Source organism: Rhinolophus sinicus, linkage group LG10 (genome assembly GCF_036562045.2).
Source record: "Rhinolophus sinicus isolate RSC01 linkage group LG10, ASM3656204v1, whole genome shotgun sequence".
Taxonomy (NCBI): domain Eukaryota; kingdom Metazoa; phylum Chordata; class Mammalia; order Chiroptera; family Rhinolophidae; genus Rhinolophus; species Rhinolophus sinicus.
In genome coordinates this window covers 7,051,542-7,075,585 of record NC_133759.1, presented here as the reverse complement: position 1 = coordinate 7,075,585, position 24,044 = coordinate 7,051,542, and the positions used below count along the sequence as shown (strand labels likewise).

At 39.1% G+C, this 24,044-nt stretch overlaps 1 protein-coding gene and 1 non-coding gene across 2 annotated transcripts in view; one reads left to right on the top strand and one right to left on the bottom strand.

The window, feature by feature from the left end:
- Positions 1 to 24,044, bottom strand: part of PRKAR2A (protein kinase cAMP-dependent type II regulatory subunit alpha) — a 72,597-nt gene that overhangs the window by 6,233 nt on the left and 42,320 nt on the right. Inside the window, exons 4-9 of the mRNA XM_019723700.2 lie at positions 22,327 to 22,410; positions 16,244 to 16,350; positions 12,656 to 12,809; positions 6,450 to 6,551; positions 5,924 to 5,998; positions 73 to 138 (exon numbers count right to left, since the gene is read on the bottom strand). Coding sequence (XP_019579259.2) covers positions 73 to 138; positions 5,924 to 5,998; positions 6,450 to 6,551; positions 12,656 to 12,809; positions 16,244 to 16,350; positions 22,327 to 22,410 — 588 coding nt within the window. The remainder of the gene's footprint in view (positions 1 to 72; positions 139 to 5,923; positions 5,999 to 6,449; positions 6,552 to 12,655; positions 12,810 to 16,243; positions 16,351 to 22,326; positions 22,411 to 24,044) is intronic.
- LOC141567394 (U6 spliceosomal RNA) lies at positions 4,787 to 4,893 on the top strand. Its single transcript, XR_012489978.1, has one exon. It is a non-coding gene; the product is annotated as a U6 spliceosomal RNA (small nuclear RNA).

The following is a 24,044-nucleotide window of genomic DNA, read 5'->3' as shown; positions in this document are numbered from 1 at the left end:
GTTACTTTCTGTGCATACACGCGGCATCTGCATTTTCCCTGGCATACCTTGCATCATCACACATAAACTCACCTTGCTTCTAATCAAGATGCTCACTTCGCCAGACTCTATAATGTAAAAGCTTTCAGCCTTTTCACCCTGAAAAGGGAAAGGAGGTCGTGTAAGATCCATACATATGTATTGAAGAGGGACACAGAAATAGATCATTTTGTCACTGCCTGAGCTCTGATTTGTATTTATTTTCCCACGCTACAAGTCAATCAATGGCTAACAGAACAGAATGAGTGGATCCTGATCACAGGGGTCAGTCCAATATGACTGACACACATCCCTCACTTCCTAACATGGTCTCTTGACATTTTTCTCCAGGAATATGCCCAGGCTGCCAACCGCACAGAGCATCGCTATTCTTGCTGCTCACGTTGGTCCACCATTGAAACATGTGACAAGGAATCAGTAGCCAAAACTGCTACACATAGTATCAAGGCGGCTCCTGGCTACGCCTGGGTCATGGGGCCCAGGGATAATCTGGACCATCAAATGGAGCCCTCCAGAGGACAGCGTGGACCTGGAGAATGCCCAGCCTTGGTTAGGAAGGAGCTCTGATGTCACCCTCATGAGCCTCAGGCTTTTCTTCCGCTTGTTTTGATTTTAACCCACTTAGCTGAACCAGTCATTCAGGTAACTCAACAAATAATTAAGTACTTACTATGTGCAAGGCACAGTTCTAGGAATTTGAGATATATCAGTGGACAAAACAAATATCTTACCCTTGTGGAACATAGTCTGGTAGGGTAAATAAACCGTAAGCTATCAATATACTGAATCAATAAATTATGCTGTTGTGTAGAAGTGCTATGGGAAAAAAGTAGAGCAGGGAAGGTGGGATCTGGCGTGCTGTGGGAGGAGGTGGCTTCATTGAGAAGGTGAGATCTCAGCAAAGGCTGGAAGGAGGGGAGAGTTAGGCAAGCAGGTATGGGAGAAAAGGCTTTCAGGCATACTTCAGACTCTGCGCCCTCACTCTTAACCTCTGAAGCAGTGACCATCTACACTGGATAATTCAATACTAACCATGTACTCTCATTCCATTTGGGTCTTAGGTCTTCAGTGAGAATCTACACTTCTTTTGAGCATTCATAAGACTTCATATCCTTTGACCACCATACAGCACTCCAAGTGGGCAACATACCAAGCTGAGGTTGACGTTCCTGAGTTAATCTAGTGCCAGGTCATCATATAATAATCACTGCTCCTTGTGAGTGAAAGCCACAGCCTTATAAAGGGGTGTCTAGGGCTTTCTGTGCTGCTATGTTAGGTAGCCACCCTACATCAGAGAGCCAAATCACCATGAATGAAGTTATAGCATTACACAAATAGCTGCACGACAGGAGTTGAGGGAGGGTGGGGAGCCATGAAAGAAACTAAAAAAATCACACAAACATAAAAATTTGTGTTGATAAACTTGAAAAGATGTAATAAAAGGAACCCTGAAGGGACAGCTGGCCAGGAATTCCCCTGACAGCATGTGTGGTCTGGAGAACATCCGGAGACAGGCTGAGATGCATGTTAGGATCCCACGATCCCCTGCAATAGGCAGTGGATTCTATTCCTCTGCTGTCTCTGGACCCCAGCGGGTCATCTGTGTTAGGCACAGTACCCTCCTCAGACCCAACCCACACGTAAAGAACTGGGCTGCAGGAAAAAGGAAGTGGCATGTTGGTACTAAAGAATCACAGTAGTCAGAGCACAAGTGTCCAAGGCGACTTGAAGTAGGAATCAAAGTGCTGTAGGCCATCACCGATCTTCAGACTTGTAGGAAACTTTCTAGTTTTTAAAATGCCCATAATGTAAAAGAAGAAAGGCTAAGAAGTCAAGAGCTAAGAATCCAACTCAAGAGAATAGGAAAAAAAAAAAAAAAAAAATAGAAGAAAGGAAATAAGACAGAAAGTAATGAAACAGAAAACAAACATTCAATAGAATTAGTAAAAGTAAAAGTTGGTTCTTGAAAAAGACTGAAAGAATTGATAAGATCCTGGCAAGACTGAGCAAAAAACAAGAGAAGGCACAAAATAGCATTAGAAATGAAAACGAGAACGTCATTCTAGATGCTATAGATATATAAAAAATACTAATAGGAACACTATAAACAACTTTATACCACTAACATTGAATTTTAGATAAAACAAATAAATTCCTAAAAAATAGATCTTACCAAACACAAAGAAGAAATGGAAAATCTTAATAGTTTAACAATTAAAATAATGTAATCTGTAGTTGAAATCTTCTCATACACACAAAAAAACACTGGCTCCATAAAATATCCAAGAAATTCTAGTTTTACACAAACTCTTCAGATAATAAAAAGAGAACAGAATCCCAATTTACATTATGAGTCTAACATTATCTTGATATCAAAATATGACAAGACATTATAAGAAAGGAAAATTATAGACAAGTCTCTCTTGGGAAGATACTTGTAGACACAAAATCTTAAACAAAATATTAGCAAACTGAATTCATCAATATATAAAAAGGATACTAAACAATAGCCAAGTTGGTTTTTTATCTCAGCAACATAAGATTGCTTTAAGATTTGAAAATGAAATCACTGAAACTGTTCATACTAGCTAAAAACTAGAAACATCCCAAATGTCCATCAACATATTTTCAGGATAAAAAAAAAACTCAGGAAACTGAAACAGAAGGGATCTTCCCAACCTGATTAAGGGCATTTTTTAAAAACCTACTGTTAACATGATACTTAATGGTGAACAAATGAATGCTTTCCTCCTAAGATCAAGAACAACACAAAGCTGTCTGCTTTCACCATTTCTATCCAATACTGTACTGGAGGTCCTACCCAATGCAATTAGGAAAAAAAATAAAGTAAAAAAGGCATACAGACTAGAAAAGAAGTAGAACTGTCTTTGTTCATAGACAAAATAATCATGAATGTAGAAAATCCCAAGGAAGCTACAAAAAAGCTATTAGGACTAATAAATGAGCTTAGCAAGGTTGTAGATACCACAGGATCAATATATAAAATTTGATTGTATTTCTACGTACTAGCAATAAATAACTGGAAACTGAAGGAAAAAAACTTCCACTTACAATAGTGTTAAAAATATGAAATAGCCAGGGCTAAATTCAACAGAGATGTGCAAACTGCTAAATATTACAGAAAAAAGTTAAAGACGACCTAAATAAATGGAGATGTACTGTGCTCACGAACCAAGTCCCTGCAGTGTACGAGCCTGGCAATAAGCTTTTCTGACTGACATTTCTAAGCAATGTAAGTGACGGACAGTGAGCTTCCGATTGCTGAGGTATCCATTTCAAAGACACGTATCTCAAACAAACATATTGCCAGCTACATAACTAGATAAAGAGCCAGGCTAGCCTCATCCATGAAGTTCCCCTTTTAGAAAGCCCTGGGTAACCTAGAAAACTGGCCACTTGAGTGACCCCACGTTTCCCCTCCTGAGCCTTAATTCCGGCTTTAATGTTTTAAATTTGCCAATAAAGAGTGAACCCACTAAACCCTAGTCACCCCACCCTTATTCCCAATAATGGCAGAACCCCAGGTCCCCATGCTTGCTCTCTATCTGTGACCTTGCTGTGTGGCCCTGGCCATGTCGTGTAACCTCTAAGACCTATGCGTTATAAATCTTGTTTTTTCAAAGTTCCCTGATAGTTGTTGCTGAGGTGCATCTTGTAATCATAAGAGCCACAAGGGGTGGTCCAGCCACAACACCAGCTCTGGTTAGGGAAATGTCTGTGGAGGCTCGCCCCAGTACCGGCCCAGGTTAGTGCCCAGGCATTCCTAGCCAACAGCATCACCACTGTTAGGCTGAGACTGACACAGAACACTCACTATTGTTAAGAGGTCAGTTTCTCTAAAATTGAACTAGAGATTCAACATAATCCCAATAAAAACATCTCGCAGGCTTTTTGGGTAGAAATTGATAAGTTGGTTCTAAAATTTATACTGAAATGCAAAGAGCATAAAATAGTCAAAATACTTATGAAAAGGAATAAAAATTTGGAGGGCTTACACTATCTGATTTTAAGATTTATTTTATAAAGCTACTGTAATCAAGACATGCAGTATTGGCAGAGACAGACATACAGATCAACAGAACGAAAAAGAGACCAGAACATACATGGCCAATTGGATTTTCAATAAAGTGGGATGGGATAGGCAATGGGATAGGATAATCTCTCCAACAAATGGTGATGGAACGACTGGACATCCATATGCAAAACCTAACCTTACATTGTATACAAAAATTAACTCAAAATTGATCATAGGTCTAAATTTAAGAGCTAAAACTACGAAACATCTAGAACTGTACTGCTTAATATAGCAGCCACTAGTCACAGGTAGCTATTGGGCACGTGAAATGTAGTTTGCATAGATTAAATGTGCTTAAGTGTAAAACACATATCAGGTTTTGAAGACTGAGTTACCCTCCTCCAAAAAGAGGAATGTAAAACATCTCATTATTAAACTTTTATATCATTTAGATGTTAAACTAGTAATATTTTAGATATATTAGGTTAAACAAGACATATTAAATTTACCTGTTTTATTTTATGTGGCTCACATATTTCTATTGAATGATTCTGGTCTAGAAGTAACCATAGGAGAAAATCTTATTGATCTTGCAAAGATATTTTTAAATAGAGCACAAAAAGAATGAATTACAAGAGAGAAAAAAAAGACAAACTAGACTTGCCAAAATTAAAATCTTTTGCTTTTTAAAAGCTACTATTAAGAAAATGAGTGCTCGCTTTGGCAGCACATATACTAAAATTGGAACGATACAGAGAAGATTAGCATGGCCCCTGCGCAAGGATGACACGCAAATTCGTGAAGCGCTCCATATTTAAAAAAAAAAAAGAAAAAAGAAAATGAAGAGAGAAGCCACAGCCACAGCCACAGATTTAGAGAAATATCTGCAAATCATTTGTCTGATGAAGGATTTGTATTCAGAATATATAAAGGACTCTTACAACTCAAGAAGCCAAATGACCTAATTTTAAATAGGGCAAAACATTTGCACAGATACTTCACCAAAAAAAACACATGGATAGCAAGCAATCACAGGAAAACATGCTCAACACCATCAGACATTAGGTAAATCCAAATTCAAACCAAAATCATATACCACTTCATACCCACTAGAATGGCTAAAATTAAACACTGTTGAAACTGTGTTGATGAGTATGCAGGGCAACTGAAACTCATAAAACACTGCTAGGGCAAGTGCAAAACGGTACTACCGTCTATAAAAACAATCTGGAAGTTTGCTAAACATGCATTTACCACATGTCTCAGCAATTCCATAAAAACATATGCCCACACAAAGACTTATATGCGAATGTTCATTGCAGCTTTATTCATAATTACCAAAAGTTGGAATGCTCCAATGTCCCTCAACAGGTGAATGGAAAGACAAAGTATGGTACATCCATATAATAAAATATTACTCAGCAATAAAAAGGAATGATCTGCTGATACATACCACAACACGGATAAATCTCAAAAACATTATGCTAACAGAAAGAAGTCAGACACAAAAGACAGCTCATGATATGATTTCATGTATATGAAATTCTAGAAACGGAATTTCTATAGTGATAGAAGGCAGATCAGCAGTTTTCAGGAGTCAGGGGGGTTGGGAGGAGACTGACTGAAAATACGAATGAGGAAACCTCTGGAGGTGCTGGAAATGCTGCACATTATGACTGCAGCGGTGCTCTTGTCAGAGAGATGAACATCGATGAGCTTAAGAAGACTCTGCAGGAAGAGGGCCCTAGTACCTTGCAACACGAGCTCTCAAAAGTGAGAGGACAAATGATGCACTAGTTCTTCAGGAGGTGACTTCCAGGAAAGGAGCTGCACAAGGTCCCCACTCACCTGAGCGATTATACGCTCTCCATCCTTATAGGTCTTCTCTCCTATTACATCCACAATCTTCATTCGTTCTGACACCTGAAACAACAGACATACTCACCAATGGTAAGGGAAAGACCTCAACTGAAAGTCACAAATAGTATCTATACAACACAAAAATGGGTTAAAATAGTATGATTTGAAAACCTAACAATAGAATATTTTTGAATTGAACCGGGAACCTTGGAGTTATACACACCATGCTCTAACCAACTGAGCTAACCAGCCACCCCAACAATAGAATGTGTTTAACAGCTTTTCTTTTTTTTTAAATTGGGGAATTTTGGGGAAGTGTTTTTCCAGGACCCATCTAAGTCAAGTCGTTGTTTTCAATCTAGTTGTGGAGAGTGCAGCTCACTGGCCCATGTGGGAATCAAACCGGCGACCTTGGTGTTATGCACACTGCGCTCTAACCAAATGAACCAACCGGCCGCCCTTAACAGTGTTTCTTAAAACCCCGTATATAGAGTCTTAATCAAACAGACTTTACCTCTAGAGATTTAAGGAGGGGAACAGATTCAATGAATGATTCAAACATCCTCCGCTTTTTTGCATTGTTTTTCACTATGATTCTTCTAAAAGTCACACGGTCCTACAAGAAAGAATATGAAAATTCTGGTAAATGCTTATGTAAGAGAGTATCGATGGTCTAATCAACGGGCCACAGCAAACATTAGAGGACTATAAAAGGTACTAGGTTAACTGAGTGTTTAATGATTACTTCAGTCTGAATCATCATTGGAAGAAAAAGACCTGTAGCCTGAGCCAGACAATGTCCCACAAGTCGTTGCTTGCTGTCTAGTACTCAATGGGTGCCACCTATGGGTCATAAATAGAATACAAAATGAAAATCCCATCAAACATTTGTGAGCTCAGTCACTGTTCAATATGAAAAGATGTACATTCATAAAAAGGAGGTAAAATAATCAGATGGTTTTTGCCCTCAAGGGCTTTACAACTTCAATGAGGAGACAATACAAAACACACAGGAATAAAAAAAATGTGCAGTTCAAGACAGCATATGAAATGTACTAGGCGAACTATAGACACAAAATGAGTGCCACAAGAATTCTGAGGAGGGAGACAGATCACAGCAGGCTGGAGTGATCAAGAATTTTGTTGCAATAATATAAATTGTCTGGGACTTCAAGAAGGGCCGCCCCTTTTTTAAATTTAAATTAACAGAAAGATAAGAGGGAACTCAAGATGGAAGGCAGGCAGGCATGTGAAAGCCATGGATTCAGAATGCGGAGACTTAACTAGAGCTACAGCCAGGCACCTCTCAGATATGTGTACACATATGTGGGGAGGGTCGTACAGCCAGGAGAATGTTGATTGATTAGTTTTGGGCTCCTAAATGGGTAAGCAGTTATCTGTATCTAAGTTAACTGTACCTTTCTTCCATCTCAGTCTGTCAGGAATGGAAAGATTTTTTTTTTGGGCGGGGGGGAGAAGAAATGACATCCTAAAGGATGGCAGGATGAAAAACAGCAAGCGGGTAAAGGCAAGTTTAGCTGTAGGTTTCTTATTTTAGCATTCTTAATGATGTGGTGGAAAAAACACATAGAAGAACAAACTGGCTCACGTTCCATCAGCTACAGAATCCCCAGGCCCCATCCTACGCCATGTTTCATCTGTCTGACGAGAGAAGTAACCTACTGAGCCCTATACTCCTAGAGGGAGCGATGGCAGACTCTTACTCTCCCTCCCTAAACTGCTGTACAAATGTCTGTTCTCCAACATTTCACCAGATTCTGCCCTATTTTCTTCACCTGTCTGCTTGAAAACAGCCATTCAATCTCTGATTGCTCTCATGGGCTGCATCGCATGCTGCGACTTTTTTTGAAGTCCAAGGTTAGGAATGTATCACTTAAAATGCTACTATCATACTTTGGACTATTACTCCGTTACCTTTAGAATTCAGTTTCTACATGTTTTCTGGGCCAATCTAGGCCAAGAGTGCTGTGGAAACAGGACAGTCAAGACAGAGGAAATGAGAATCCTAAAGTTTTCTTCCTTACGTTTGAGTAGGCAACATCAAAAACAATATTTTTTACATTCACCTATCATATTGTAAAGATTACTACAATTGCAATAGCAAACTGTGTTTCCAGCTGAAGCTGAAGAGAAAACCACCGCTCTCTCTCAAAGTGACTTGTCTATTCATGTCCCAACCCTTTCTATGCATGCTTGCACACTTTCAAGAACTCTAGTGCTATGCAAGGCCAGTTCCTGTGACTGCGGAGAGTATGAAGACGCACCTGACACCAACCCAGCTTTCAGGGAACTTCCAATGGAGTCCTGAAGAGGAAACTCCCACCGTGAAATGGCAGCTCCTTCAGGCAGCAAGTGTCCAGAGTTAAGGAAACAGCCGTGATGTTCCAAAGATAAAAGGAATGCTGCCCTTTCCTGAGACACAGGAGTCCCCTAAGAAAGTGCTGTGACTTTCCCTCAGCAAGACAGAATGGGAGCAGAGACTATGAGTAGAGGCCATGGTGGCAGCCGTTTCCAGTAAGAGCAAGAATGGAGAATCCAATTTCAGAAACTCAATGACAACACCAGATCTCCCTGCTTTGGCTCCAGTAGGCATTTCCAAGGCCTTGGAAAGCACAAGAAGTTAGGCGGCAGATGACACTCTGGGACTCACTTTCCGGGAGGTGGTAATGAAGCTTTGGGATGGTTTGGGCTGTGAAGCAAGTGAACAAAGCAGGAGAAAAGCAGAGGCCCAAAAGGGCATCATGATAAGTCACTTAAGACAGCAGGGAGAGGAAGAAAAGAGAGCAAATGATAAGGCTGGGAAGCAGAAAGGCAGGGCAGGAATCCCAGGAGAGGGAACCTCCGGAAGAGAAGGGTGGTGAGGAGCACACGACAACCGTGGGGAGCAGATGTCACCATGTGCAGCACTGATCTGGTGCCAGGAGCTGCTTCTCTTATGTCCATCTAGTATTTAATTCTCATACCCTAACCAACAAGACAGGTGGTTTTACAGTTGTTGTTTTTTAAATTTCTAATGAGACTGTCTCTTTGACTTAGAGATTATTTAGGATGTGTTATTTAATTTCCAAGTGTTTGGAGATTTTCCTGTTATCTCTTGTTATGTCTACCTTGGTGAGCATTCCATGGCTTGAAAAGAAAGTGTATTCTACTGTTGTTATGTGGAATGTTCTATAATTTCAATTAGAACCTTTTGGTTGATGGTGTTAAGTTCTTGTATGTCCTTCCTGATTTTCTGTCTAGTCGTTCTATCAATTGTTGAGAGAGGGATGTTGAAGTCTGAAACTATGAGTGTAGATTTGTCTGTCCTTTCAGATCTATCACTTGTTTTACACATTTTGAAATTCTGTTGTTTGCTATATACATATTTAGGATTGCTGTGTTTTCTTGACAGATTAACCTTTTCATTATTATGTAACATTCCTCTTTGTCCCTAGTGATTTTCTTTGCTGTGAAATCTACTTTATCTGATACTAATATAATTATTCTGGCTTTCTTCTGGTTAATGTTTGCGTGGTATATCTATTTATATCCTTTTACTTTCAACCTACCTATATCATTATATTTGAGTTTCTTGTAGATAGCATACAGTTGGGTCATTTAAAAATATCTATTTTACCAGTCTCTGTCATTTAATTGGTATATTTAGATCATCTATATTTACAGTTATTATTCATATATGAGAGCTTAAGTATACCATTTTACTGTTGTTCCGGTTTTTTGTTCCTCTGTTTTCCTTTTCCTGCTTTCCTGTGGGTAATGTGAACAGTTTTTGAACTCCATTTTGCTTTAGAGAGCTTGTGAACACATCTCTTTGTACTGATTATTTTAGTGGTTGCTCTAGATATTATATAGGTAACGTCACAGTCTACTAGTGTCAACCTTTTAGTAGTTCGAGTAAAATGTAGAAGCTTTACTTTCATTTAGGTCTCTTCACTCTCCCCCCTTTAGAGTAAAATTGTCTTAAATATTTCCTCCACATACACTGAGAACCACATAGACAATGTAATAATTTTGTTTCAACCATCTAACAACTTAGAAAACTCAAGAGGAAGATAGGCTTTTATGTCTCCCTATCTGTTTGCTTTTTCTGTTGTTCTTTCTTCACTTTTAATGTTCCAAACTTCCTTCTTTTATCATTTCCTCTCTGTATTTCCTTCTGCATCATTTCCTTTAGCCATTCTTTTAAGGTTGGCCTGCTGGTAACAGTCTCTTAGTTTCCTTTTATCTGAGAATATCTTTATTTCTGAACGATATTCTCACTAGCTACAGAGTGCTGAGCTGACAGTTCTTCTCTTTTAGCACTTAAAAAATGCTGTGCCACTTCCTTCTGGTCTCCATGGATAGGAAAACCAATGTCAAATTGTCGTTCCCCTATAGGTAATGAATTGTTTTTCTCTAGCTGCTTTCAATTTTTTTTCTGTCTTTAGTTTTTTGAAGTTTGATTGTGATGTGTCTTGGCATAGATTTCTTTCGGTTTATACACTTCATAGCTCACTCAGCTTCTTGAATCTGTAGATTTATTAGCTTTCACCAAATTCGGGAAGTTTTCAACTATTATTTCTTTGAATAATTTTTTAGCTCTATACTTTTTCTCCTTCCATTCTGGGACTCTGATGATACAAATACTGTATCTTTTGGAATATCCCACAGGCTCCGTTCACTTCATTTCAGTCTATTTTCTTTCTGTTGTTCAGATCGGATAATTTCTATTGTTCTATCTTAAAGTTCACCAATCTTTCCTCTCTCATATTCATTTGACTATTGAGCCCATCCAGTGAATTTTTATTTTGGTTATTGTATTTCCCAGTTCTAAAATTTCCATTTGGAGCTTCTTTCTGTCTTCTTTTTCTCCACTGAGACCTTCTATTTTTTTTTTCCATTTGTTTCAAGTGTGTTCATAATTGCCTGTTAAAACATTTTTATGATGGCTGCTTTAAAATCCTTACTTCCAATATCTGTGTCATCTTGTTGGCATTTGTTAATTGTCTTTTCTCTTTCTGGTTGAGAACGTCCTTGTTCTTGGTACAAGTGACTTTCTACTGTACCCTGGGCAATTTGGGTATTATGTTGTGAAACTCTGTATCCTATCTCATCTTTTTTTGTGGAGTAGTCATGCTGTTTAGATATAGCATGCATGCAAATGTGGGAGTACACGTTCACCTCCGCTCTGGACCCCATTGACACTACCCTGGGCAGGGAAAGTGGAGTACCAATTAGTGATACCACACATCACCTCATTTTGCCCCTTTGAGGCTGGGTGAGGCTGGAAGTCCAGCTTCCTGCTAGCCCCAGTGACACTATGTGAAGATATAAGGTTGGTGCAAAAGTAATTGTGGTTTTTACAATTATTTTTAACCTTTTAAACCACAATTACTTTTGCACCAACCTAACAGAAGCAGTTTTTCTTTGGTATTTAGCTGGAGTAGGGTGGTATTATAAAAAAAAGGTTTTCTGTTCTGCTAGGCTGCCCTTTTCCTAGACCTTTGGGTAAAGGGAGCAGAGTTTTCCTGGGGTTGTTTTTGTATGTACCTGTTGCTGGATGTGGCTTGTAGGCCTTTCCAGCACCCCATCTGAGATATATGGGAAGCAATAAGAAAACCCAGGGAACTCACTTTTATATCCTTCCTTAAGTCCCAAGACCCTAGTCAGTTTGCCTTCTCCTTTCCATCTTTTAGGATCTGCCTACGTTTGTTAGTTGTATGATATGTAGAGTTTTTTAGTTTTAAGAGGGAAGACTAGTGAGGAATGTGGTCGTTCCATCTTGGCTTAGACCAGTAGTTGGCATCAATGCCTTTTAAAACGAAGTTTATTTTCCCCCATTATTTACTGATCTGCCCTTGAGTTTTTCAGTCATTGAGTCCCCAAAGTGTGTGACGTGTTCTTAAGCCACTGTATCACTCATCTCTCAGGAGCATTTCTGATTCTTCTTAAATCACAGTAAAGTGCTCTATTATGTCTTTAAAATGGGTCTTCATTTGAGGAAATATGTCGATAATTCTATGGTATACATTTAATTCTGCTTGTAAGGTGAACAGAAACAGATTACCATAGATGTCAACATTTTGAAAGTGAAATTTGGAATTTGTACAAGAGGAAGATTATTTAGTTTAAGAAGGAAGAGAGATATATTTTGAAGGCGTGATGCTGAAGAAAGCAAGGTTGGGTCATGTATAATAAAGGACATAGGGATCACAGTCGTGCTATGCCTAAGATATTCTAGGAAAGTTCTCTTTCCCAGAATATGGCCACAAGCCTTTCTAATCATCTAAATCTATTGGATTTGGCATGGACCAATATACAAGTGGATTGCTGAACACAGAGAAAAGTTAGTCCTGGGACAGCTAGAGATGAAAAACACTGTAGAGCTTTCATTGACACTTAGTTTTCTGGGCTGTCTCTTATATAAAGAGTTATCCCCTCCCCCACCACTTGTCTCATAAAAACAAACAGGAAAATGTATTAAGAGCTGACAAGACTGCAAGGTCATAAGACGCAGTTTTTTCCCTATAATTTGGAGTAAATGGTTTATTGACAAATCATTTTAGAGAAATAGAAAAACACATTGGTACAAGACCTTCCACAATGTCTTTCAGATAACTGGCTATAAAATATAGTGTTAATGAACATCCCAAGGATAGAGACCCAGAAGTAAGGGGAATGAACACTGTGCCATGCAAGGGGAACCATTTCTCTACTCACCAGTCCCCAAAGGGAGCCTTCTGAAGTGGCGACAATGGTAGCAGCTCTCGGAGTGTTGTACATCAGAGCTAGTTCTCCAAAACTGCCACGGTTGTCATACTGACCAACAGAGCGGGTTTGATTATCTTTTGTTACTAAAATATCATAAGTTCCCCTGCAAGTATAACAAGAAACAATTTTATTACTTCTAATAATAAATTTAAGAACTGGCAGGCGGTACATGAATAGAAGGTACATATGATATAAAACATTGCTACAGGGGATTCCCAACAGATTTTTGCATTTTGACTTTGTATTCTGTGACCTTGCTAAACTCAAATATTAATTCTAGTAGCTTTTTTGTAGCACTCTTGGGATTTGTAGACGGTCATGTCATTTACAAAGACAGTTTTACTTCTTCCTTTCCAGTCTATATGCCCTTCTTCCCTCCTGCCTTTTCTTTTCCTTCATTTTCTTTGCCTTGTTGCATTGGCTAGGACTACATAAAATATTGAATAGAAGTGGTTAGCGCAAGTATCACTGTCTTGTTCTCCATCTTAAGGGGAAAACATTCAGTCTTTTACCATTAAGTATGATGTTAGCTGTAGGTTTTTTATAAATGCCTTTAATCAGGTTGGAGAAAAGTTCCCTCTGTTCCTAGGGTGTGGAGAGTTTTCAATCAAGAAAAGGCACTGAATTTTGTCAAATGCTTTTCTGCAGGTATTTAAATGACTGTATGGGTTTTCTTTTGTAGTCTGTTGAAAACTAGGATGTAGAACTGATTAAAATAAAGACACTAAAAATATAAAATTTCTATCTGTTGATTGATAATGATTGCTAAATAATATTCACAACTGACAACTATTTGGAGAAACAGGCACCCGCAGTATACGACTGAGGCAAACGTAAATGTTTCTAAGTTTCTGCAAGATAATTAACAACATATAGCAAATTCCTTACAGAGACCCTTTGACACAGCAATTCCCTTTCTAGTAGGCATTCTAAAGTAGATAATCAATCAAAGATACTGAAAAAGATTTAACTGCAGGGATGCTCACCAGGTAATATTATAACAGCAAAAATTACAATTTAATCTGCTAACAATACGGGATAGGCCAAACATATGTCTATATTCACATTATGCAGTCAATATAAATGATGACAGAATAATACTGCATCCCATGGCAAGCCACTTAAAAAAGAGATTTTAAATATCAGGCCACACAACGATGAATGACTCAACATAAAAAGTATATATATGTAAATGTAATAAAGATTTAACCCCATTTTTGATGTTTGATGGCAATCACTTTCAAACCCTACCACTCCAATCCTCCTTCCTCTTCTGTCTCACATCAGGGAAAACTGATAAGAAAGCCTCGGTGCTCCCTCCTTTGTCATTAGTGAGAAATTCAAACATCTTAAGTACCAGCCCATACACAAGAGGACCCTCAACCCAGCCCCACCTTCTAACCATCATGAAATTCCAAGCCAGGCACCCCTCCTTGCTGTCTCAAGCCAGTTGTGGACCTCTCGGGAGCCTACCTTGCTCTTTCTAAAAAGCCTCATTACCTGAGTAAGAAACCTTTTCATTCCCTCTTAGTGTTTGTACGGCATCATCAGTCTCAGCATCTGAACCCAACGTGGGGTAATGAATTTGACCACAACCGTAAAACATAGAAAAAAAACGCAAGGATACATTCTGGTAATGAAATTATGGCCAAATTACTTTCTTTCCTGTTTTTATTTTCTAAATTTCCTCTAAAGAGCCTCCACCTGTCTGGTAAAATCACTAAGCATCATATGTCACACATGAAGCAGGGAATAAAACCAGTCACTCAAGTATCACTTATGTAGCACCAAGTCTGCTCTTAAGGGAGCTCACCACTCAATAGGGAAACTGACCTGTACTAGACCTGGTGGACAAGGCAAAAGTAAGGAGACCATGAATGGGAAACAGAATTCAGAGTAAGTTCACTTATGTGTTGTTAGTCTCTCCTCTAGGAGACACTAGCTACTTAATTTTGGGAATGACACAAATCCTTTCAGACAGCCACACAGCAGTCCTTCCTAACCTCTCCCACTCAGGTTCTCTTCCAAATAACGGGACATATTTTTATCACTGTTGTTACCACATTATGTAATAATTATCTGTTTAAGGGTCTGTCTCTCCAACAAGATAGTAAGTTTTTCGAGGTCAGGAATTGTATCTTTTTACTTGAATAACAGTCTTCCCAATTGTTAATAATCCCTTTAATGGCATAACAAAAGATAACCCCTCTCATTTACACATATAGCAAATCATTCTCTTTGCGGACAGGCATTTCAACTTTTAAGCTATGGGTGCAGGTGGGTGCCTATTCCCAGACTACAGGTGGCTACTGGGATTCCTGAGTTGGTAGGGAATTCATGGCAGAGCAAGGGAGAAAGGTCGCAGCTAGAGGTGGTAATATAACGTAAAAAATTATTCTGTGACTACTTATAGAATTCTATGTAGGAAGCATGAGCATAACAAATAAAACAGTCTTTAAGAAGGTATTATTTACATTATCTTTACTCTTTAAATAAAACATTTCTTCTAATTATAATACTGTCACAGATATCAAGGAGAACATTTTCCGTTTAAGAATCTGAATGAGCAAAGGCTTGACAAGAAAGGGGACCAACTGAATCTAGTATAGCTACTTGATGGAGATGAAAAGAACCTCAAAAATCAGGGAGACAACTGGAAAAATTTGAATAAATCCGTAGAGTAGATGATAGTACTGTATAAATGTTAATTTCTGATTTTTATAATTGTTCTGTACTTATGTCAAAGAAATGTTCTATTTTAGGAAATATACACTGAAATAATCAGATATAAAAGGGCCTTATACCTGTAACTTATTTACTCTCAGACAATTAATAAAGCAAACATGACAAAACATTAACCTGGGGAACCTAGGTTTATGAGATTTTTTTGTACTATTTGTACAACATTTCTATAACTCTGAAATTACTTTAAAAGAAAAAATTGAAAAATAATGGAAGTTATTGGGTGAGGCAACACCTTACTGATCTTAAACTCTGGTGAGGGTGTTCCTTTCAGGACTGAGAAGGAGGTCATAAGGGGCCCCCCAGATGATACTAACAGTTCAAGAAGTTAGGACACACTAAGGCGACGAGGTCAAACCCACATATTTCATGGTCCCCAACATAGTTTATATGTGGAACAGAGCCAGAAGGGGCCAGGGGCACGGATGTTGAGGTAGGTTACTCGTGTGTAAAATTAGGCTGGGACTGAAAGATCCAAAGGATAATATAGCGTCACAGCTATTCTTCAGGAAATCAACCCACTTGAATACTGGCAAATAACATGTTTACAAAGCACACCTTGCACATCTCATCTAATTGTAAAGGAGACTTTCTGCTATAAACAGTGGCAACCCACGTCTGGGCTGTACTGAGGACTCAGGACAGCAGTGGACAGAGACAGGCAAGTTTTGGGAAGCTCGTCCACTTGGCTATGGCTAAGTCCTCCTGGGCTGCGCAAAGCACAGGGTAAAGCGCTTGTCCTGATCATGAATCTTACTAAGCATAGCCGCACAATTGCAAAGCTCCAACTCCTACCGTTCTATAACATAAAAGTTGTCTCCGTCATCTCCTTGGTCAATAACATGCTCGTCAACTTTGACTGTCCTTTCAAACATGGCATCGAGGACTTGAGAAAGCTGTTCCTGCAGGGTACACACAAGGAGAAAAGATGGCTTTTACATTTGCTGGGGGAAAAAAACGACTATGCTTGCCTCACTTTGTGACCACACAGTGCAAGTCCCCAAATCTGACTGTTCCCCATATTCAAGCAGTAACCTAAAGGCTGTCTGAAACAAATGCTTTCCTGTGACCATTCAGCCTTGTACCTCCATGTACACAGCATAGTTGCCAAGTTTTTTGAGACAGTATTGCTTTGAAAAAACGTTCCATATTTTACAAAAACATTCTTATTTTTCTAAGCAAAAACAGGTATCTAAATCATGGGGCCCATTCTGCCAGCCATACGCATGTGACTGTCACCGGCCCTGATGTCACCGTGTCGTGTGACGGTGCCAACTTCCTACCGGTGTTACTCTTACCAGGATCCTCAGAACTAGGGGCTGGGGCGGCTTCAGAGGTGGTCTTTCAGAGCAGGACAACTGCTCTGAAGAGCCAAGCACATCACTTCACCTCTCTGAACCCAGTGTTTTCCTATGCAAAAAGGGGTTTAATACATGTTTCTCGTTCATCAATTTTTATGACTACAGGAGAAAAATCTAAGGAAAGCAGTTATTACACAACAAGTACTCAATAAATGAGATTTATTATCCGACAGCTAACACTGCTTCAATCATTTATATACAACATATACAATTACTTACCAATATTACCAGCCATAACCAGAAGATAACAGTGCCAATAAGTATAATAAAACAAAACAGTGCCATTAAATTAGAAGAAAACAATGGTCTCAGTCCGGGGCCAGGGTGCCTCTGTGAGGCAGGGCGATCAGCGACTCTTAGGGGCACTAAACAATACCAGCTCCAACTCAAAGAAAGACTTTCTCTTTGGAGGAATGTGCACTGAAGACCTGGTGAGGAAAGAACTTGACTGCTCACAATTCTGTGTGATTTAGTGTTCTGCCAGTGTGGCCATGCTACCTAAAATAATTATCAACCAAACGCACCTCTTTAGTTCCACAGTTCCATGTGTGTTGAATACTGCACAAGCTGACAAATACTAAAAAGGGAGGCTTGCTACTCATGTGCCACCCACATTCATGTAAAATGTGAGCTCAGTGCTGCCAGAAATCTCATGTTTAAATATAGTCACCTGCCGCATAACGACATTTCGGTCAACGACAGACCGCATATACCACGGTGCTCCCATGATTACAATGCAGCTGAAAAATCCCTATTGCCTAGTGAGGTTGTAGTTTTTGTAACAATGTAATGCAACACATCACTCACGCGCTTGTGGTGACGCTGGTGGAAACAAATCAATTGCGCTGCCAGCTGTATAGCACATACAATTATGTGCAGTACATAATATTTGATAATAAATGACCATGTTACTGGTTTATGTATTTACTATTATGTACTACACTTTTTATCATTAGAGTGTACTCTTTCTACTTATAAAAAAAAGTTTGTTATAACATAGTATGCCATATTACGTTGGCAGCGGCTTATATGTCTCACGTTTACTGTGTCTCTTAACTGCATCATTTTCTCTTGTGCATGATTTTATCTCATTTAGATATGAATATTTTTAGATAGCAAATACCACTGTGTTATAATTCCTTCCAGTATTCAGTACAGTAACAGGTTTGTAGCCTAGAAGCAATAGGCTATATACACCATATACCCAGGTGTGCAGTAGGCTACACCCTTTAGGTTTGTGTAAGCGCACTATGATGTTCACACAATTATGAAATTGCCTAACAATGCACTTCCCAGAACGAATGTATCCCCATCGTTAAGTGACGCATGACTGTATTGGTAACAAATTCCAATGTTCATGTACAATACAGACCAAACACACACACCTATACCTGGCTGTATCTGGCCTGTGGGCTGTCTGTTGGCAGCCTCTTATTCTGAGGAATTCTTCTTCTGGCCTGGACTCTAAAAACATCAGTGTCATGAGATAAAGAACAAAGTGCTGGGGGAGCATTCTAGGTTTGAGGGGACTAAAATGACACCATGACAACCAAAAACAACATGTGATTCAGGATGGAAAAATAAAAAAGCTATAGAGAACTTTACTGGGAAAATCTGAATATGGACAGTAGGTTAGGTAATATTATTACACCAATGTTAAATTTCTTGGGTTTAATAATAGCATTATGTCAATGTAAGAAAATATCCACGTTCTTGGAAAATACATCTTAAGGTATTTAGTGGCTAAGAGTCATGACGTCCTAAACATATTTATAAATAGCTCAGAACAAAAGAAAGAAGCTGTTCATATGTACTTATAGTACGTACACACATGAGTAAATATGGCAAAATGTTAACAACTGGTCAGTCTAGGTAAAGGGTATATGAGTGTTCATGGTCCTATATTTTTGTAAATTTGAAAATCTAAAAACAGAAACTTGGGGAATAAATTTTTAAAAATTGAAACAAATACACTCAGCAGAATGACTAAAATTTAAAAAGACAGACAACATCAAATGTTGGTAAGGACATGGAGCAGCTGGGAATCTCATATACCACTGGAAGGAATGCAAACTGGTACAACCACTTTGAAAAAGACCTGGAAGATTTTTATAAAATCAAACATATACCTACTCTATGACTCAGCAATTTTGCCCTCAGGTATTTTATTGAAGAGAAATGGGGAAAAAAGGTTCACAAAAAGACTTGTAGAAAACGTCCATAGCATTATTCATAAGAGCTCAAATTGAGAAACAGACCAAGTCTCCATCAACAGAAAAACAGATAAGCAAATTGGTATTTTTATATAATGGAATACTACTCAGCAATTAAAAGGAATGAATTAATATTACCAACAATAAGATATGCTCACATCATGGATCCCATGATATGATGCTCTGAAAAGGACACAGAATAATTTCGGTGGTAGTCTGGCCAAAAATGTATAACCACATTCCAATCATGAGAAAACATCAGACAAATTCAAATTGAGGTATGTTCTGTAAGATAACTAACCAGTATTTTTCAAAGTATCAATATCATGAAAGACTAGAAAGAACTGAAAACTCACAAGTTGGAGGAGACTAAGGAGAAATAATAACTAAACACAATGTGGGCTTCTGGATTAGATCCTTAATCAGGAAAAAAACAAAAAAAACATTAGCGAGAAAAGTGGTGAAATTTGCATTAAGTTTGTAATTTAATAGTTTTTTTTTTTTAAGATTCTTTTATCGGGGAAGGGGAACAGGACTTTATTTGGGAACAGTGTATACTTCCAGGACTTTTTTCAAGTTAAGTTGTTGTCCTTTCAATCTTAGTTGTGGAGGGAGCAACTCAGCTCCAGGTCCAGTTGCTGTTGTTAGTTGCAGGGGGTGCAGCCCACCATCTCTTGCAGGAGTTGAACCGGCAACCTTCGGCATTAGGAGTACGAAGCTCCAACCACCTGAGCCACCAGGCCGGCCCTTAATAGTATTACAACAACATTAACTTCCTGGTTTTCATAACTATACTTAGGTTATGTAAGATGTAATATTGGAGGAAGCTGGTTGAGGAGTATATGGGATCTCCATTATTTTTGCAACTTTTTTTATGAGTTTAAAACTAATTCAAAATAAAAAGTGAAAAAAGAAAAAGGAATGAATTACTAATATAAGCAACAACATGGATAAACCTCAAAAACATTGTGCTGAGTGAAAGAAGTCTCACACAAAATATTACTGTATGATTCCACTTATATGAAATTGTGGAACAGGCAAAGTAATTTATAAATTACTTTGTAAATTATAAATTATAAAGTTAGTAAATTATAAATTTAGATAAATCAAAATAGTAGTTGCCCTTAGGGGGAGGGAGGCAAGAGCTGATCATGAAGGAGCTTGAGGGAACTTTCTGGATTGGTGGCAATGTTCTGTATCTTGATAGGAGTTTGGATTACCTAAGTTCATGCATTTGTCAAACCTCAGAAAGTGCACACTTAAAATTTGTGTATTTCATTGCATGTAAACTTTACATAAGAAAATTATACATAAGAAAATTATAAACAAATATTGAACTCTAGTTCATGACGTGCATGCCAAAATATTTAAGGGAAAATATTCTGGTATCTGCAATTTACTCTAAAATGCACACCCCAAAATAAGATGGGTTAATGTAGGAAGAGCCAGCATACAGCTGCCTGTTTCTGTAAATAATGATTTATTGGAACACAATCACAACCTTTCATTTACATATTGTCTATGGCTACTTTCCTGCTGCAATAAAAGAGTTGAGTAGTTGTGACAGAAATACTTACTATCTGGTTCTTTAAGAAAAAGTTTGCCAACCCCTTTGCTGAGGGATGGATAGATGGTATATAACACAGTAAGCATGATAAAAGGTTAATCAAGGCAGTGAATAAATTAGGGGTCCATTAAATTCTTTCAACTTTGTTGTATTTGAATATTTTCATGATAAAATGTTAGAAAAATATAATTAAATCTGAAAATTCAGTTATAATTTTTCAACACTAAAATGGTAAAATGGCATTCTCCAACACTGAGAAAACTCTGAGTATTAAATTGACATAGCAACTTCCCTTAGAACATCTGATTGGTATTAAATTTACAAGGGATTTTATTCACAGTAGATAAAAGAAGCAAATCCCCTTTGCATTGATACAGATGGGTCTTCCAGAGAAAACAGCTGACGCAAACCAGTATTTCTCACAACCAGCCTTTCCTCGAGCGCATGGTCCTTGTTTCATTTATTCAGCCTGAGATTAATAAAATTCTGATTAAAGTTCTGGGCATTCCTGTAGCCACACAGCTACCAAACAGACTGGTTTATGGACACCAGGGACGACTGCTTCCCTTGACCAGCCGGATTCCCAGGAAGTGCTGGGGGTGTCTTCAGAAGACTTACGTGCAGGAGCTGGGTCGCAGGAGAACTCGAACGCATCCTTTCTTTCTCTGCACATTCAGGGACTCCCTGAATGTAGGCCCAGCACCTCAGCCATTCATGTGGCTTCAGCATGAGGCCCCCAAAGTAGAGAAGAAACAGGAAATTTGAAGATTCTCTGTCTTTAGGAGGAAGCCCCTGCTTTCTATCTCCACCAAGGAGGGCAGACAAGCCCATGCAAAGATCAGACACACAGCACTCTGTGTGTACCCCAGGCCTGAGGTCTTGCTGAGAAGTAATCACGAGAGCTGCACCACACCTAAGGGCTCAGACGCAGTCATGCACTTCCAGTGGGTTAACTGATACCGATGAAGAGAGCTTCACACTGAAATCTTTGGAGAAATTATTCTGCAGCATGAATCTAAACTCTTCGAATTAAGCCAGAGTCACGCAAACCTGAGAATTTCCTTTTTACGTGGCTAAACGGGCAAGGTCCTCGAATGGTACTGTCTGGGAGGAAGTGCCAAAGCAGTTCTGAGAAATACTAAAGTCATCTGAAAAGTTCATTATGGGTTATCGTGGTCAACACAATGCAAACATTTGTAAGATGAATCTAAAGTTTTATGCCTCATTTGGCTGTGGCTAAGACACTAAAAACTAAGTGACAAACAGGAAGAAAGCTAAAAGACAAAAATATTTTAAAAATCAATGTTACCTTATGACACCATGGATGGACCTAGAGGGTATTATGCTAAGTGAAATAAGTCAGAGAAAGACAAATATCATATAATTTCACTTATTTGTGGAATCTAAAAATCAAAATAAATGAACAAAACAGAAACAGCCTCACAGATACAGAGACCAAACTGATAGTTGCCAGGTGGGAGGAGGATTGGGAATGGGTGAAAAAGGTGAAGGGATTAGGAAGTACAAATTGGCAGTTACAAAATAGTCACAGGGATGTGCAGCACAGGGGATATAGTCAATATTGTAACAACTGTAAGGTGCCAGGTGGGTGACTTATCGAGGGGATCACTTCATAAGTTATATAAATGTCTAACAACTATGTGGTACACCTGAAACTAATATAATATTAAATGTCAAATGTAATTGAAAAAATATATTTTTTAAAATCAATGTTACCTGATCAAGATTTTTGAAAAGAAGAATATCTTTGCAAGCTTCCTGAAGTCTGCATCTTTGTTGATCAGTTTTAGGATGAATCACCTGCCAATCCAAGTAAAACCAAGACAATTTTAAATTCCATTTAAAAATCTTACTTTGCTTACAAATTAGTATATTTCTTTCTCCTAAAACGTGGGAAAAATTGGGCTGGACTGGTGGCTCAGGCGGTTAGAGCTCCATGCTCCTAACTCCGAAGGCTGCCGGTTCGATTCCCACATGGGCCAGTGGGCTCTCAGCCACATGGTTGCCAGTTCTATTCCTCGAGTCCCGCAAGGGATGGTGGGCTCCGCCCCCTGCAACTAAGATTGAACACGGCACCTTGAACTGAGCTGCCGCTGAGCTCCTGGATGGCTCAGTTGGTTGGAGCACGTCCTCTCAACCACAAGGTTGCCAGTTTGACTCCCGCAAGGGATGGTGGACTGTGCCCCCTGCAACTAGCAAAGGCAACTGGACCTGGAGCTGAGCTGCGCCCTCCACAACTAAGACTGAAAGGACAACAACTTGAAGCTGAATGGCACCCTCCACAACTAAGATTGAAAGGGCAACAACTTGACTTGGAAAAAAGGCCTGGAAATACACACTGTTCCCCAAAAAAGTCCTCTTCCCCTTCCCCAATAAAATCTTAAAACAAACAAACAAACAAAAAAACCTACTCTCACCAAATTAAGCCAATGAGAATTTTAAAAAAAAGTGGGAAAAATTAAGAGCATATTTGCTATAATTTTAATTCTACACAAATGCCAAGCAGTGCCCTGGTTGTGGAGGGCAATACAATAGGAGGTGAAGAGCACCCACCCTTGAGCCACCCACTGGCTGTGTGGCTGCCAGCAAGTCAGCTACCCCTTGGGAGCACCCGAGTCCTCATCCATAAAGCAGAGGGTTATAGATTTGCTCATTTAACAAATATTAGATGTCTACTAGGTGCCAGGCACTGTCCTACCTCTGGGGACACAGCAGTGAACACACAAAAATATCTGCCCTCACGTTCAATAAATACATAAAATATGTTAAGCGTGATAAGGCTAAGGAGAAAAATAAGGTAGGGAAGGGTGATAAAACGTGTGCATGTGTGTGTCAGATGCAGCCTGAGATGACGTCTGTGTAAAGAGCTCAGGGAAGTGAGGACAACTTGAGGCAGTGAGTCATGAGGACCATCCCTATGGGAAGAGCACCTCAAGGAGCGGAAACATCCAGTAGAAAGAAGGCGTATGGTAGGGGAATAGCATGTTTGAGAAATAACCAGGAAACAGGTGTGACTGATGCAGAGCGAGGGGGAAAGATCAGGAAGAGACCAGGTTGGGGGAGTTGGGAGCGGGGGGGTGACGCCCAAATCACAGAGGGTATTATAGGTCACAGAACTGGATGGAACTTTTCTCTAGTGACACGAAAGCAATTTGAGAGTTGTGGCTGAGGAAGAAGAGAGATCTGACTCATGTTTTGAAAGGCTCGCACTGGCTGCTCTGTAAAGAACAGCCTTGAGGGAAGACAGTGGAAGCCAGGAAGCTACTGTTGTGTTATCCCAGTGCCAGATGGTGGTGGTTAGGACCAGGGTGTAGTGATAAATGTGCTGAGAAGTAGAGGAATTTGGGGTTATGTTTTGAAGACTGAGCCCATTGGATGTGCTGAAAAATTGAATGTGGGTATAAAAAACTGAAAGGAACCAAGGGTGACCCTAA